Below are 18,145 nucleotides of genomic sequence, written 5' to 3' on the forward strand. Positions count from 1 at the left end.
CAGAATTGTTTTTTAATTGGATTATATTATGTAATAAACATTTGTTTTCACCTTTCACATCCTGAACATTTCTTCACGTTATTAAATATTCTTCAAAAACGTGATTTTAAATGTTAACATTGGAAAACATACTACATATTATGCACATTGAGAGATGTTCCGTAATTTGAACATTGTCCTTTTGTTGGCCATTTAAGTTTTTAATTTTCTTTCATATTGAGGAGAATATCCCTGCACACAAAACTTAGCCCACATCTCTGATTCCTTCCTTAACCATTTAGCTGCTCTTAATTGTCACTAATACTGTGGTTCTCTCTGAGTGTAAGATAGTAGGATAGAGCATTTGGGGTTTAAATGAAACTATATTTTGGAAGAAAACAAAACTATCCTAATTCTAAACATTTGTAAACATCAATGTTCCTTAAACCTTGACAAAGACATATTGTCTAGACTCTCTTGATACCTGAGATACAAAAATTTGAAATATAATAAAGATACCTCTTCTGACATGAGTATTACAAAGCTAATCTATCATCCATAATCCAAGGAATGAATGTTTTTATAGAGTAGATTTTGCCTTCCCCCTTTCAGCCAGAATTTGAATACTTGTTACTGACATTTTTTGACTATTCTAATAGAAAGATAAATATCTATCTAGACATATGTACTGAGCTATACTGAGCCACACAGATTTCACAGTTCATACTAATTGAGAGAAGAAAGTAATTCCTAGGTACCAAATAATGTGGTGGCAGGCTGCAGCCTTCTTTACAATTTTGAGTTCCCCTGTGTAGTGATTGGATAATTCTGCATTACCAAATATTTTTAAAGTGCAAATTTGAAGGTTTTTTTGAAATAACTCTACTAGGTAGAAATTTAAGTAAAGCAGACTTATAGATCATACATTCATTTCCTTGCACTATTCCCCTAAGTGTCCCCTATTCTTTCTTTGAACCTCAAAGCATTCTATTTCTAGAAACCTATACAATAGTGCAGTAGCCTGGGGTTTGGGGAGAGGTATGCTGTGTAGATTGAAGGTGTTAATTATCCTTACCTCATTTTAATTTTCACAACTGCACTACTAGATGGAGAAGATGCTTAGTAAGCATGTATTAATCATGTTTTAGAGAAGAAGAGAAATCAAGATTCAAAGTTAGGTAACTTGTCCCCAAACTAGAAGCAGAGTTGAGTCAGATTTATGGCAGGTCTTTAACTCTTGATCAGTGTGTTTGCCTAAGCCTGAACTTCTAAAATATCTCCTCCTAAAGTTTCATGAATTCTTGTCCCTTGTTTTCTTACACTGTCCACTTTCTAACTTTGTAGTTTTCCTCTCTCTTCCATTTCCCAAAAGACACATTTGGGGTTTTCCTGCAGAAGAGTTTTGTCTTTTGTTCCACATTTTTTACTTTTCAGTTTCTTTTCTTTTTCAAATTAAATCCTTATTCATTTTCCAGTTTTGCCCCAGAATTCATCAGAAAAAAATTTAACCATAGAAGTATATGTAAGAGACCATCCAGTCCAACTCCATGGTTTACTAGTAAATTTAATAAAGCACAGAGAGTAAATGACTTGCTTAAAGTCATAATTGGTGGCAGAGCCAGGGTAGGATTTGCTTCTTCTGATTCTTAGTCCATTGTTGTTTTGAAACATTTAATAAAATTGCATAATAGTAAAGATGAAGTAATGCAACTTCTAGTAACTTTTCTTAATGTGTATGAACTGTTTATTTCCAACTTTTCCAGATTAGATAAAGAGGAGAAGCTTCTGAAACAAAGTCTAGAATGCTGAGATGATTTGGCAATCTGAGAACAGATTTGTAACCAGATTGAAAAGACTACAATTATTTCTTAAATCTGCAGTGAAACTTCTTCTCATGAAAGTCCTTCAAATTATGTAATTAAGTGGTTCAAAGCTCCCAGACTGGTTTCAATGTACTATAATGTAGCACATTTATCAAACTATACAGGGAATTTCCAGTGGAGCAGGTTATTCTCCCATAACCTGACAACCGGAGATTACGGAAAACAAAACATCATAAATAAAAATTGGCTGTGAGGAAAGTTCTCTTACACATTATATTAGGAATAATCTAGAAATGCATAAAAACCACGTAATGGAGCCTAAGGGAAAATAAAAATTTTATTCCCTCCCCACAAATTAATTTTTCTGGGTTTTCTCATTTATCATCTTTAATAGATATATGTAGCCTATAGCCCAAGGCATATTTGAACCAAGAAATAAAGTACTGAAGGTTTTTAAATGTGTACTTTTAAATCCTACTGTAGTAAAATAAAGTCCAAATGCAGAATATTAAAAAAAATCTTCTGGGGCCCCTGGTGGTTCAGTGGTTAGGACTCCACGCTTTCACTTCCAGGGCCCGGGTTCAGTCCCTGGTCGGGGAACTAAGATCCCACAAGCTGTGCAGTGTGACCAAAAAAAAAAAAAAAGGTCTCCCTGGTTAGTGTTTTGTACATTTAAAAGATCATTATCACTGTGGAAGGGACAAATCGGACAAATCTTCCTTTAGGATGGAGAAAAGTAATTGCCCTTGACACTAGGCAGGGATGGAGAATTTAGGGGTTACTGATGTAGTTGTGTTCCTCGCTATCACGGTACAAAAAGAACTCTCTCTTCCTGCTGATAACCGGAGGAGAGGCAAGAGGCCTGGGAGAGTCACATGGAGCCTGGAGAAGATGCTGACAGAAGAGCGGCAGCTCTGTTTAACCACAGCTGGTCTCACGGCTCCCTTGACCAGATTGTTACATGAGGCTGTTTAGAAGGAGCAATTGTGCAGCGTGTTTGCTGAAAAAATAGCTTCAGTGGTGGCCAAACATCCTGGTTTTTGTTTGTCCCTTCTCCCTTGTAGAATGGGACTAATAGGAATAATCTACCAGAAGTCTATATATTGATGCCAAAGTTTTTGTCCCAAAGTCTCATCGTCTAAAATATATTTGCAAAAATTCTCATCACTGTTCAGCTCCTTAAATAGAGGGATGTCTAATATAGGACACCTAATATCAAGGTGTCCACAGGGCTCTATTCACTGCTGGAAGCTCTGCAGGAGCATCGGAGACTCCTTTCCTTGCTTTTTTCATGGATGTTAACTTGCATTTATGTTTAAAATTAGACAGGGAATTAAGAGTTCTACTTCCATCCCTGCTGCCATTTGGAAATGGCGATATCATGCTCACTGCCTCTAATTCCAATTATCTTCATGCTGCACATCTCATGAGTTCTGGGAAAGCTCGAGTGTCTCTTCCCATGTGCCAGCTATTGCTTACAGAGTTTGGTTTCATAATTTCATAATCAGTGCATTGTCATTAGAAAATTATGGGAAATTACAGTGGACTAGCCAATGTAAGGCATATGAAACCTGTATTAGCCTAATAAAAATAATTTTAAATTATTAGCCTCATAAAAATTAATTTTTAAATAATCAAGGAGGACTGTGTAAAATGACTGAAATTCCATTTTAATAAGTAATTTTATGAATTTTCCTGATTATAAAAAGTTGGAGAAATCCAACACTTTATTTTGTAAAAGAAAATGAAAATGTAACTTAAGTGAGTTTTTAAATCATTCTAGATGAGGCTCAGAACACTTCCTGAAAGATGGTAAGTGGTCAAATATATTTAATTATTGGATGAGGTGAGGGACTGAAAGAGTTAGCACCAATAGCTTATAAAAAGAAGACAAAATAATTAATAACCACGTGTTTTTCTTAAAGGCAACTGAACTGAAAATACAGTTTTATACCTTTTAGTCAAAGACTGAGATCTAACTGATGTAACTTGAATAACAGGAATGCATTTTTACATGTTGCAAATATAGAAATTGAGATAATTTATATAAGAGCTAGGATGAAGTTTACTTTTACTTTATGTTTAAAAAAAAAGTTTCCTAACAAAGTGTACAAAGTAAGGAAAATTGCTAGGATGTTTTATCTGTGAGAGAGAATAAGTTGTTTTCGAGCTCATACCTCCCCATCCCCTTTCAGCATTTGTTGAGAACTCACTCTGTGGGAGTATTAGTTTTCTACTGTAGCTCTTTAACAAATTACTAACTTGGTGGCTTAAAACAATACAAATGTATCTTACAGTTCCGTAGGTTGGAAGCCTGACATGGGTCTCACTGGGCTAATATCAAGGTATGCACAGGGCTGCATTACTTTCTGGAAGCTCTGAAGAAGAATCAGACTTGTTTCCTTGCTTTTTTTTTTTCTTTTCCTTTCAATTTCTAGAGGTCGTCTATAATTCCTTAACTCATGGCTCCCTTCCTTCATCTTCAAAACCAGCAACACTGCATCTCTCTGACCGTTCTTCTGTGGACCCATCTCCCTCTGACCACAGCTGGAAAGGTTCTCAGATTTTAAGAACCCGTGTGATTACATTAAGCCTACCCAGATAATTCAGGATAATCGCCCCATCTTGAGGCCCTTAACATTCATCACATGTGGGAGGTAGTGTTCAGTTCACAGGGCTCTGAGCCAGCATCAGAAGATACTAATGTAGATATATTTATTTTAAATAATTTTGGTGTATTTGGTGTATTCATATTTATTAATGAAGGGAATAATCAACTCCCTTTAAACAAAAGACTTTCCTAAATTGCTTGAAATGTTTTTATGTACATAAAAAATTTAAAATAATTTAATAATTGTTTAATAATAATTCCATTGCCTTCTGCAAGTCTACATATTTTACATAATTTAATTGTAATAACAATACAATTATATATACATGATAGTATCTTACTTTCTGTTCTTTTCACTTACTTCATATATATATTATTAAGCAAACAGGCTGTATTTTATTAAACTTTACTCCTGATACTAGAGATTTACTTGTTTGCAGTTTCTTACTAGATTAGATAATTCTTCACTGAACATTCACTTATTTGTCCAGCTTTTTTCTTTTATTGAATAAATCCCTTGGAAAAAATTTCTTTGAAAGAAATTACAGAGTCAGAATGTATGCCTACCCATTTTTCTCTTCTTATTTGTCTATAGAGCCATAATTTTGTTCAGGTATTAGGTGGTAAATTGGTCAAGGACCAGGGTGTAAGCCCCAGAGAATGTATTTGTCTTATAAGCCAAACCTGGAAATTTCCATCTCCTGTGCCAGTGATTGGTTTAAGAATTACCTGTGACTCAATTCTGTCCAGTAAGACCAAGCTGACATTTTCATAGCTGGTGAAGATTTGATCAGAGCCGAGATTTAGAACACCGAATCTGTGTAGTGCTGACATCTATTTGCACCATCGGGGTGTCTGTTATCACTATAATTCAGATGAGAGGAGGAGCTGAATGGGGATGAGACTGGAACAAGAGCAAATGGCAGTGCAGAGGACAAGGCAAAAGAAGGATTCGAAGGTGACTCTGACGTGTTGAGCCAGGGTGACTGTGTTAGAAAGAAAGTGCCATTGTTGGGATGGTAGGTTTGTGGGTGTTTGGGATGCCCAGGGATGTTGGGACCCCTTCAATTTGGGATGTGTGACCTGAGGACAGAACATCCAAATAAATGTGAGCCTTAAGAGAGAGACATTTTGGGTTCAGTAGAAATGTACCGTGAGCAACACATACAAGTCACATATATAATTTTAAATTTTCTAGTAATGTCATTTTTTAAAAAGTAACAAGTGAGGCTAATTTTAATAGTGTACTTTATTTAACACACTATATCAAAGATAGTATCATTTCATTAGTCATTACATATCCCAGCATCTCAATTTTCTCCAGCCACGTTTCAAGTGCTTAATAGTCATGTACGTCTAGAAAGACCAGTTTAGGAGCTGGTAATAAAGTCAGCACCTTTCTTTGTTTGCAGGTGTGAACCCATGTTCGGGTTGTTCCTGCTTTTTTTCTGCTGTTACGAACAATGCTGTAATGAACAGTCATACACACAACTTCTGGTGCAGCAGTTAGGGGCAGTGTACTCTTGGGAGTGGGACTTGTGCACAGCAGCAGCAGAGACAGGCCTCACTGTCTTCCCAGGTGGCTGCTGCAGCTCACGCCCCTGTTAGTAGGATGCAAAAGCACCCACATGGCTCCACACCCCAAAGTCACGTTTCATTTTTGTCAAGCTAGTGGGTGTAAAATGGTTTCTTACTCTGTCATAATATTCATTTCTCTGATGATTAATGAGCTTGAATACCTTTCCAGATCCATTTGAATCTTCATTTTGTTCTCTTCTGTGGTAATCACAAATATTTATTCATTCAAATATAAGTATATTTATATTATGTATGTTATAGATGTCATATATTATATTTGTATATGGATCATATATTCATTTACAAATGGTTGTTGAACACCCTCTGCTAAATACTGGTCTAGGTACTGGGAATGAACTAGTGAGGAAAAAATGATATAGTCCCAAATTCTGCCTTCATGGAGTTTACATTCTAGTGTGTGTGCAGTGACCAGGGAGAGACCAAAAAGAGGTAAAATGCTGTCTGACGTATGTCAGTGAACCTGGGTTTAAGTCTGGCTCAGCCATTTTACGTCATTAAACCTTGGTTTCTGCAATTGTAAAAAAGGAGATGGCAATAATATTTATCTTCTATTGTTTATTAAATACATATGAAGTACTTGACACAGTGTCAGGCAAATTGTAAAGATTCGGTAAATGCTAATGACAAGAAGAAGAAGGAGAAGAAGAAGAAGAGGAAGAAGAAGAAGAAAAAGAAAATATAACTACTATTTTCCCCTTTCTTGCTTCTATTTTTTCTTCTAGGTTTTTTTTTCTTTTTTTCCAGTTACAACTACTGAAGTTTCAGATTACATATGTTTTGTTTTTTTTGAAGCATTGGCTCTCATTTAGGTGTCAACCTCCTGGTATTTTCTGCAGCAAGACAGACGACTTTGGCTAATTTTGAGATGTGTTGTTTTCCAACTTCTTAAATCCCAAGAACCGAGAGCCTGAGTACATGTACTTTTAAAAAATCTGCATCACGTTGAATAGGCAAAAATGTGGGAAAATCCAGAGGAATATCTTATATAATTCAGGGCTGTGTTCTGTGAGTATAAGTGTTGCTTGAATTGATCATTTCAATCCAATAACCAATTGATTGTTAATTTATGTGCAAAGTACCATGTAGGGGAGATGCATATGACTTTATTAATCTTTGGAATAATAATTTGTCCCTTTTTCTTAGATAATGATGTTGAAAATGATCTTCAATCATACATCAGTTGAGCACTGCAAGTCGTACACAGAAAAGCAGAAAGAGTGCAGCTTCTTCTTAATAGCTGTTCGCCTGGCTTCACTGAACCAGATCTTGGATCCCTGGGTTTATCTGCTGCTAAGAAAGATCCTTCTTCAAAAGTTTTGCCAGGTAGCAAATGCTGTCTCCAGCTGCTGTAATAATGGAAAGAAAGTACAGACGATCTCACTATCCAATGAAATAACACAGACAGAGGCATGAAAGAGAACTCTTAATCAACTTGCATGTTCACAGCTTTTGGCAACAAATAGCCCTAAACCTTACTGTGAATTTAGGCATATCTGGCATGCCACTGTTTATGCGTTGAAGTAGAATTTTTGATATAAGGCTAAATGGTCTCAGAAGCATAGATAATCCCCTATGTGCCAGAAGTATTCAAACACAAACAAAGGAAAATAGATTAATAATAGTCTAGTGTTTGGGGGACTCTGTCATTTGTAGCTGAATATGTGATTATTTATTAGGTGAAGACTTTTTCTTCTATATAAATGATCTTGGTCTGTGATGGGGGTGGGATGGGAATAGTTAATATTCTAGTATTCTGAATACATGGGGAATTTAACGCACAGATCGTTGAAGACAAGGTTTGTTTTTGCTCAAAACCCTGGCCTTCTGCTTTCTCTTTTACTCTCTCTTTCTCTCTGTGTCACTCTTATTCCCCTTACAGTTTTTTTAAAAAGTTGATTTAGGGTTAAAAAAACATCTATAATGTATCCACAAGTGTTCATTGGTACTGATGTTATTTAAATACTGCTCAATTTGTAAATTAGCTGCTATCCTTACAAAGTTTAAGTTTTGGTTGGGTTGGTAATTAGGTTTATTCATTATCTGAATAAGAGTCAGTTCCATTTATTTCAAAAATGACAGAGTTTGTGACCATCCAAATTGCTAAATGTTCTTCCTTTTGATTACATTTTTAATTCCTACAAGCCTGCAGAAGATTCGTAAAACTGTGCTTGGGAGTCAGTGAAGTGATTTTTCAAAATGCTATTTAAGGACTGATTTGAGCACTAAATATAGGTACTCTGGCTAATTATCTTCCCTGATTTTCCACCAAAAGTATTCTCTTCAGTATTTTGGGTATTTAAATACTAACTCTGATTCTAACACCAATAAATATTTTGAAGCTTCCATAAAGACTTTCCATAGTTTGGCCTATTTATAGGATTAGGGAATTAATAATATTGATCCCTCACAGCACTTTCTCTGCCCTCTTCTCAAAGTAGCTCTATCTAAATATTTATTCTTAAAATGTTTCTCTCAGGGTCTACATGTGTACAAACCTTGATAGCTAAGCTTGATATCTTTTTGGCACAAGTAGGTCACTACGTTAAGTTTTGAGAATTACACTTAAACAGAAGATTTCCCCAACAAACACAACAATCTTTCAAATCAGACCTACAAAATATGTTCTTCATACTCTTTAGAGCATTCATTTTGCAGACTTACTAACGTTTTCTCATGAAGATTTTAATTTGTTTTTTACTTTATTGCTTTCCTAGTTTTAAGAAACTTGAGATTTATTTATACTCCTTTATAGTAACTACATTTGTGTTTGTGCTCAGTAAGCATTTGGGGAAGAATTAATTTTAAGAGGTACAAAATATCTATTAGATTAATAAGTACACCATTCTAAGTCAATCAGGAGGAATTAATTTAAATGACCATGTCAAATTGAGTGAGACAGCAAGATCTGCTGGGAGCAGAAATAGAGACACAGATGTAGAGAACAAATGTACGGACACCAAGGGGGGAAAGTAGCGGAGATGCGGGGTTGGTGGTGGGATGAACTGGGAGATTGGGATTGACATATATACACCAATATGTATAAAATAGATAACTAATAAGAACCTGCTGTATAAAAAATAAATGAATAAATATAATTCAAAAATTCAAATAAAAGAAAAAAATCTACTGGGAGCACTTTTGTAACTCATGATCGTTCCACTAGTCTAGGTTTTGGAAAAAATGATGATAAATAACCTATACTAAAACCCCATTATAAAATCTCTCTATGCCATAGAATTGGATTATCCTACAGGTCACCTCATGGAGGATGAAACAAAACTACATACTTTTTTTTTTCAGGAAAAAAGTGCACTTAAATGATCTTATAGTGAAGAGGTTTTACCTCTTGAGTGGTCCTCAGACCCTAGGTTTAGATATACACATAGTATAGATCCAAGTGGTATGAGCTTGATTGGGTTATCTCTTCCAGCACCTAGTACAGCACTTGGAATATAGAAAGTGTTCAATGACTGTTTGCTCAGAGAATGAATGAATCATTATCTGCCAAAACCAAGTGCACATTGGTGGGGCCCCACGATATGGTTGAAGCGCTTCATGCCATTACAGACCATCAAGCTGATAAAGTGAATGATCTCTGCTTCTTTAATTACAGAAACACAAATTTATCTTCAGATGTGCAGTGTCATATTGCTGCATAACAAAGAGCGTTATTTGTATTAATAATTTAAGAGACTGCTACTCCCAAGTGGTAATTGAGATTATTGTCAAAGAAATAGCACTTTTCATCAAACCACAGAAATGCATAAAGACAAAACAGCCTAAAACTCATGCTTAACTACAAAACAAATTCCTGCCCAGGGATACATGGTAGTTGTGGATGATGGCAGTTTTTGAACAAGCTTGAAAAGGAATCTAAAAAAAAAAAAAAAAAAGGTTCTGAAGAACCTAGGGTCAGGACAGGAATAAAGACGCAGACGAGGACACGGGGAGGGGGAAGGGTAAGCTGGGACGAAGTGAGAGAGTGGCATGGACATACATACACTACCAAATGTAAAATAGATAGCTAGTGGGAAGCAGCTGCATAGCACAGGGAGATCAGCTCAGTGCTTTGTGAACACCTAGAGGGGTAGCATAGGGAGGATGGGAGGGAGACACAAGAGGGAGGGGATATGGGGACATATGTATGCATATGGCTGATTCACTCTGTTGTACAACAGAAAGTAACACAACATTGTAAAGCAATTATATTCTAATAAAGATGTTTAAAAAAGAAGAATTAATGAATAGGTAAATAATTGAAACAAGTAATTCTGGAAGAAAGATCTGGACATAAGAGGCTATCTTTTTAGTAGAGACTTTAAAATATAATATTATTGTCAAAAAAAAAAAAGGAGATGGAAAAGGAAGAATTATGTAAACAGCATGTGAGTTTTGTTATGTAGGCAGCCATTTGTTAGTACATGGAAAACCTGATAAGAAATATAAGTCCTAAATGATATCAGTCTTTGGATGATAGCTGAAGTTAGATTTCAGAGATGTTGTTCAGAGGCCCTAGATGTGGTTAGGAAGTAAACATCTAAAGTCACTGCAGAAGAGTATGTCAGTTTCCACATTTAAGTTCATTGGCCTTTAAATTCACTCGCATATACTTAGTTTATCCATGCATATATCTGAGCAGGAAAAAAATGCATGCATAAATTATGAGAATTACAAAACTTCTCAGTATTGGTTAAAAAAAAATAGAGACCTAGGAAACTAAATAGAAAGTAGTGAGTGAACGCAATGTAGAAATATATGTAATGTCAGCTGTCGTAGATTTTACGAAACAGTTTTGATTTTCCAAACAGTGAATTTATACCGCTATGTTGTGTCACAGAAGAGAATGATGACACGTCAACCAATTAGAACAGTTTACTTTTCAAATAAAATAAGTATGGTGGATATCTTTAAAATATTTTAAATTGAAGAAACAAAATGTGTTATCCCAAGATTTATCAAATTTACCTAATGCTATATATGAAGTTATTTTAAGTAAGTGTAAGCATTTAATCATGCCAGATTTAAATGATTGTCAATTTTAAAGTGCACATAGATACTGAACACTTCTTTATTATATAAAAGACCTTTTGACCATGTTATGGAATAAAATTGTGGAAGCTCATGTAAAAGTTAACTATAAAAGACCCTGTGACCACACTGGCATTGAGTAATAGACAAACTAAAAACTTTGACAAAACAGTATTTTAATAAGGTGGACAATCTGTGGCAATATTCTAATATTAAATTTTCAAGAATTAGGAATTTTATTTATTTAATACTTTATATGTTTTTGTTGGTTTTGACCCCAGATTAGTGATCTGCTTTCAGTCTTCCCCATGTCAGTTATCATAGTTCTTTGTATTGGGATTAAGTCAGCTACAGAAAATAGAAAAATTTTGTTTTATGAAATTTTAGGCACATATATTACCCATTTATTCTCATATTTTAACCCCAAAGCTTCTCTTGAAATATACAGATTACTAGAAGATGAGTGACACAGAGAGACTTTATTACTACAGAGAGTATTTATTACTACAAACATATAAAAAGCTTAGTATGGAATAATTAAAATTTCCATGATTTATCTCTGTAAAAATTTAGGTCGCCAACCATGCCCAATCTTCATAACTGCTTGTTTATTGCTAGCTTTGTGATGGTGTTATGTCTCAAATCTGCAAAAATTGAGGTCTAAATAAATGAAAAGAATTGTTCAATGAATGAGATTATAACATTTTTTAAATGAAGAGTAATATTGTGGCTAAATCGACAGAACTGTTTTCTGAGTTGCAATACAATGCTAATAAGAGGTGACATAATCTGTGATGTTTCCTAACATAGGTTATGATAGAGTCTATTTACAAAATTTGGAAATCAGTCTAAAACTCACATGCAGATTTGTTAAGAAGCTGCTATCTGTTCAGAATTCTAAGACTACTGACAGGTGGTGATTACGTGTGAAGCATGAAACAGAGAATTAGGGAAAATTCAAAAATTAAACTCCGTTATACTGGTATCATTAATATAGTTACTAATTACATGTAAAAGTTCATTTCCCCTAGATTTCTCTCATGCAAAAGGTTTCAATTTTATAATGATTCATGTTGTAGTTATTAAGTAAAATTTTTCACATGCCTTCCCTGAATGCCTTTTTTGGATTGAGTCCACCTATAAAACTGAAGAAAGTAAAAAGAGTAGTACAGGGTGACTTTGTTCTCAAAGTGACAAAGGGAAAACTGAAACTATACATATTTATGAAAGACTTCAACAAGTCTAGAAGTGAGGCATTTTTTTTTTCTAAAAGAGGTCGACAATTATTTTTTGTACGCGGGCCTCTCACCGCTGTGGCCTCTCCCTCTGCGGAGCACAGGCTCCAGACGCGCAGGCTCAGCGGCCATGGCTCACGGGCCCAGCCGCTCCACATGTGGGATCCTCCCGGACCGGGGCACGAACCCGTGACCCCTGCATTGGCAGGCGGACTCCCAACCACTGCGCCACCAGGGAAGGCCCCGTATAGTCTCTATTTTATAATTCCTAAAGTGAGGATTCTATTTAAAGGCTTATAATTTATACAAGTTGAGTTGTAAACCATTACATTATGATACCACAAGACAAGTACATTTTGATTCTCTAGAAATGCAGTTCAATCAGACATATACCATATTTATTCATATATAAATCACAGTATCTATTGAGAATGAAAATTATTTTATTTTCAGAAGTTTTACATCAATCTATTTCAAAGCATAACTCAAATATCCACTGGAATGCTTATTTCCTCATTAGGAATGAGATTGTTTCCCCAGTGCCCTTGCCTCCAGCCTGTTTTTCCATTTTCTCACGGAGAAAAAGTAACAGAAATATTTACTATGGTGAAGCTGGGATTGTTTTTAAGAGAGAGAATGGTTTCACATTTCTAATATGCTAATGTCCTAATATATGAAACATCTGAGTCTGCTTTTTAATATCTGCTTTGATGAAATAATTTTATTATGGGAGTAAAGATAAGAAGGAAAGAGGTTACCATCAGATACAAGTTAGTCTTTTCAGGCTTTTTGAGCATTTTAGAGATGATAGCACTTCTAAATTTTTTTAGAGAAGATCTTAAATCCTTTTGTTAACTGTTTTAGAATTAGAATATTTTGACTTTTTAATTAAAGTGAATCAGATATCTAGCCAAAAGCTAGCTAATCACCAGACTTTAATAGTTATTTGAAAATAGTTTCTTTCTATGGTTTTCAGTTTCTGTAGAAATCAAAGCTGTAATGTTCAGCAGGAGAAAATGTGTATGACTTACTGATGGACTTCAATGTTCTTTCAGCTTTTGAAACGACACTCATATGGACCAGGCATGGAGGGTGGGACAGAGCACAAAGAGAAAGAGGTGAAGGAAAACCTGTGTATTTCTAACTTGTCAAGATTCTTCATCCTTTTAGGCCATTTCACAGAAGCAAGGAGAGGAAGAGGCCACGTTTGTCTTTTCATAATTGAGCATCAGTAGGACAAAGTGAGGAGTGGCCAGTGTTCTTTTCTGTAAGAGTGAATGTTAAATTCACTCAACTCATCACTGACTGCTAAACTCTTTTTCTTCCCAATCTTCCTGCATATATATGAAATATCTTACCTTCTCCCTCTTCTTTAACCAAACAATTTTGTACAAATAGCATAAAGTTGAACATTTCTTTAAGGAAACAAATTAAAAATAGGCACTGATTATTTTGATCTGTTTACAACAAATGAATATATTATTTTCAAAATGTATCTAAGTAAGAATTGAAATCATTGGCACTTCAATCAATCATGTAAAACTCAGTATAGAAAGTGTACATTTCTCCACCTCTCCTACTCAGCACCCCATCCCTACACACTTGGTTAAATGGGAAGGTATACTGTTGTCACCTTTATGTAGTTAGTTATCTTAAGTGTATTTAAACATATCTTCCAGTATGTTTTAAAGGGTAGTCTTCAATATGGTGGAGACGAAAAATAAAAGAGACTATGAAAAGTACATCAGAATTTTGACGGCATTCTAGTCAGAGCCAGTCTGTGTACTTAACAAATGTACGTTATTTATGTTGTGCTTGTCAATGGAAAATAAAGTCGAATATTCTGAAATGTCCCTGTCTTTCTTTCCTGATGCCAACTCATGTCAGGAATGTTTTACTTATAATCACATTAAGCATTTTGCTAAAATCCTATTTGATGTGCTTTGCCAAGATAACAGCACAATGTAATGCAATAGCATCATCCTATCTGTAACATTTAAATCATTTTGTTTTATATTCCATAATAACATGTAGTACAAATTATCACTGATGTGCTATAAACTTGAGAGGTGCTTTTCAATATGATACCTAGTCATGTTATAATCTCAGAATTTTTGTTTTTAATACAAAAGCACATTTATAAATTATTCTAAACTTAGTTCTCCTACTTTCTTGTGGATTTGAGTATAATCTACAGGCAGCCAACATAAGAATTGCACTTGTTTATAGTCAGCTCCTTCAGCAGACTTCCACCTGTGTATTGGTGTGAGCTGTTTACTGGTAGAGATGTGTTGGGCTACCCAACTACCCTATTCCATGTGCTTATTTAGCTCAACTCTACTTCTTCCTCCCTCAGTGATGGGAGAAGTTCTGTAGAACATAGACTGCAAAGCCAAGCTCATTATAAGTAACACGCCGAGCTCGCCCTCCTTCCTCCTAAGAAAAGGCATTTAGGGAGAGTTCTGCCGTAAATCGCTGACCAAATCTTTTTTTTTTTTTTTTTGGCTGCACTGGATCTTTATCGCTGCTCACGGGCTCTTTGTTGTTGTGGTACGTGGACTTCTCTAGTTGTGGCGCACAGGCTGCAGTGCGCACGGCCTCAGTAGTCTGAATAGTTGCCCCATGGCATGTGGGATCTTAGTTCCCCAACCAAGGATCAGACCCACATCCCCTGCATTGGAAGGTGGATTCTTAACCACTGGACCACCAGGGAAGCCCCCGACCAGATCTTATGATCTCTACAGTCTTGTAGCATTTGAGGTAAACATCATTATGGCTATCTTCCGGTACACCAAGAATTTCCACTACAACGCTGATGAACCTACATGCCATGGAATGACATTGCCCAGTTTCATGTTCTCAGAGGACAAGGAGTCAGGCATCTTTAGATATCTTGGAGGTTGTTGTGCTCACCTAAAAGTCTTGAGTAGACCTATTTTGGAGGAAGGTACTCAGAATCCAAGCCAGTCCTCCAGACTTGTTCTTTTCTTCAACATATATTTGTTGTGTACCAATTATGGCCTAAGCATTCTGGTAGGCACTAAGACACAGGGATTTAAAAAATAAACAAAAATACCCAGCTTTCAATGAATTTATAATCTAGTAGGGGAATAGCAAATCATTTGAACAGAGCTGCTATTGGGGTAAGCCTATGGTAATGAAAGCATATGGGGGAGGTGATGCTGAAATAAGAAATAGTTTCCTGTAGGAGTTGACATTTAATCTGCATTTTGGAGAAAGGAGTTGCTATTAACCAGGAAGGTGGAGGCACATTTTAAGATATTTTTCACTCCACTCTGCCCAAAGCAGTACAATTTCCAAGGCATTCAAACTGACTAAATTCTAGTGGCCCTGTAAAAAGTGTGGGTCTGAATCGTGCATACCTCTGTAATCTCACAGAGTGGGGAAAAGTGACTTGGCCTTAGGGCAGGATTTCTGAAACATGGAACTCTTTTCGTTTTTTGTTTTTTGTTTTTTTGGGGTTTTTTGCGGTACGCGGGCCTCTCACTGCTGTGGCCTCTCCCGTTGCGGAGCACAGGCTCCGGACGCGCACGCTCAGTGGCCATGGCTCACGGGCCCAGCCGCTCCGCGGCATGTGGGATCTTCCCGGACCGGGGCACGAACCTGCGTCCTCCGCATCGGCAGACGGACTCTCAACCACTGCGCCACCAGGGAAGCCCTGAACCATGGAACTCTTGACACATTGGGGCAGATAATTCTTTGTTGTGGGGTGTTGTCCTGTACATTGTAAGCTGTTTAGCAGCTACCCTGGCCTCTACTCACTGGATGCCAGTAACATCACCCTAGTTGTGACAATCAAAAATGTCCCCAGACATTGCCAAACGCAGCATGGAGGACATATTGGCCCCTAGTTGGGACCCTCTGCCTTAGGGCAAGGGCCATGGCCACTAAGAGGAAGCTATGTGTGAGGGTTTTCAGGACAAGGCCATCTGTGGGATCTTGGTCCTGACAGGCACCATTCTGGCATTTCTCAAGGAAGCAGGCATTAAAATGCCAGTTTGTGTCTGACTGCACAAAAATGTGGCACTACCACTACAGCAGTGCCCTGATCACCGTGGGCCCTGATCCACTTCCGTAATCACATAAACCTATTCACAGACAAAGAGGTACAATTTCTTAGAAAGTATCATCTTCCTATTGATGCCTCCAATCCCTATTTTGTTCTTGATAAGAGGCCCTAGGATTATATGTCTCTCAAAGGGATATCTAAAGATGGTCCATTTCTCTCAGGACCTCGAAAATCTGTTATAATTCCTCTTAATTAAGTTCACATTTCCAGGCAAGGTGCGTTAGTAAGAGAGAACTAATTTACCAAATTCTGTCTTTAATGGAATTTTTGCATGTCTGATCTGTGTTACAGAGTTGTAAGAGCTTTATTTAATCTGAGACATAATCTTTATCAAAGAGCAGTCAAATCTGGGGCAAATGTCTCTTTATCAGCCTGTGCCTTTCTGAGTTTGTGCCAGTCTGCAGTACCTCAGGTATAGAGCTATTACCATACATTTTGCTGACAGAGTTCAAGTCATGATCTCTATAACTGACATTTAAACTCTAGTTTGCATGAAATGGGAATTTGAAAAACTTAAACCACAAATCTGACCCAAAATTAAAATGAAAACAAAGGTACTCATTAGTTTACTGTAAATTTCTGAGGCAAAGTAGGGAAGGTCTATGGATAATCAGTGCTTATGCCTAATATTATTATGCAATCCTTTAAAAAGAAGTCTTTGAATATAACATGCAAGGTTGTTTGAATTCAATTTTGAAAAGAACATTGGAAGAAAATAATTCTGAAACCATTACAACCCATTGAGGCCTTTTAAAATTAGATTTAACTAGAAGTACCCAGTGGAACACTGGTTCTTAAACACTGTGGGGTCAGAGACCCCTCTGATAATCTGGTGAAAGTTTTGGATCCCCTTCTCACAAAAAGCACAGAGAATTTTTTTTACAGTGTCAGAGATTGTGCAGTCCTCCTAAAGTCTGTCTACAGATGTCTTGGAAATTTATACACACAGGTTAAGAATTCTCAATGTGAGAAAATCTTTGTGATTCAAGGAACCTCACAAGTGTCCATGTTTGGTTTGAAAATTAAAATCGAAAACTGCAGCTAAATCAACATAATTACTTCCCTGTGAATGCCAAAATTCCTTGACATCTCATGTCAAGGAACGACATGCCCATAATAGTCAATCAGCATGATGCCCATAATAGTAAATCAACATAATGGGGGCAGAATTATTAAAAGGAACTGCAATCATTTTTTTTTTTTTTTTTGCGGTACGCGGGCCTCTCACTGTTGTGGCCTCTCCCGTTGCGGATCACAGGCTCCGGACGTGCAAGCTCAGCGGCCATGGTTCACGGGCCCAGCCACTCCGCGGCATGTGGGATCCTTCCGGACCGGGGCACGAACCCGCATTCCCTGCATCGGCAGGCGGACTCTCAACCACTGCGCCACCAGGGAAGCCCAGAACTGCAATCATTTTTTAAAATTGCCATCATGCGGGGAAAAGAAACAACACCATCCCAAACAGAAGAGGAGCAATATAGGTTACTTGCCAAAAACAGGTTGAAAAATGAAAGGACCATTTTTTGGAAAAGAATTACAAGTTATCCAATGACACATTTGCCTTACACAGAGTTTTAGTTTTGCCTTGTGTTGATCCAGCAAGAGAGATTTAAAACCAACTATTAAAAAAAAATCAGTTAAAATAAATATCACCTCACCTGAAAAATGCAATCTCTAAAATGGTTAGAATCTAACTTCCAGTTATTTTCTGTTACGTGACTTTATGTTATGTTATGGATATGGATAAATATATTTTTACACTTCTGCCTGTACTATAGTT

The 18,145-nt window shown here is 36.5% G+C and overlaps 1 protein-coding gene across 1 annotated transcript in view; it reads left to right on the forward strand.

Annotated features, from left to right (window-relative positions):
- The window catches only part of PTGER3 (prostaglandin E receptor 3), a gene marked incomplete at both ends in the record, with an annotated part of 66,028 nt that overhangs the window by 29,888 nt on the left and 17,995 nt on the right, over positions 1 to 18,145 (forward strand). Inside the window, 1 exon segment of the mRNA XM_082863455.1 lies at positions 7,156 to 7,335. Coding sequence (XP_082719581.1) covers positions 7,156 to 7,335 — 180 coding nt within the window.

Source organism: Leucopleurus acutus (assembly GCF_964270905.1).
Source record: "Leucopleurus acutus genome assembly, chromosome: 2".
NCBI lineage: Eukaryota > Metazoa > Chordata > Mammalia > Artiodactyla > Delphinidae > Leucopleurus > Leucopleurus acutus.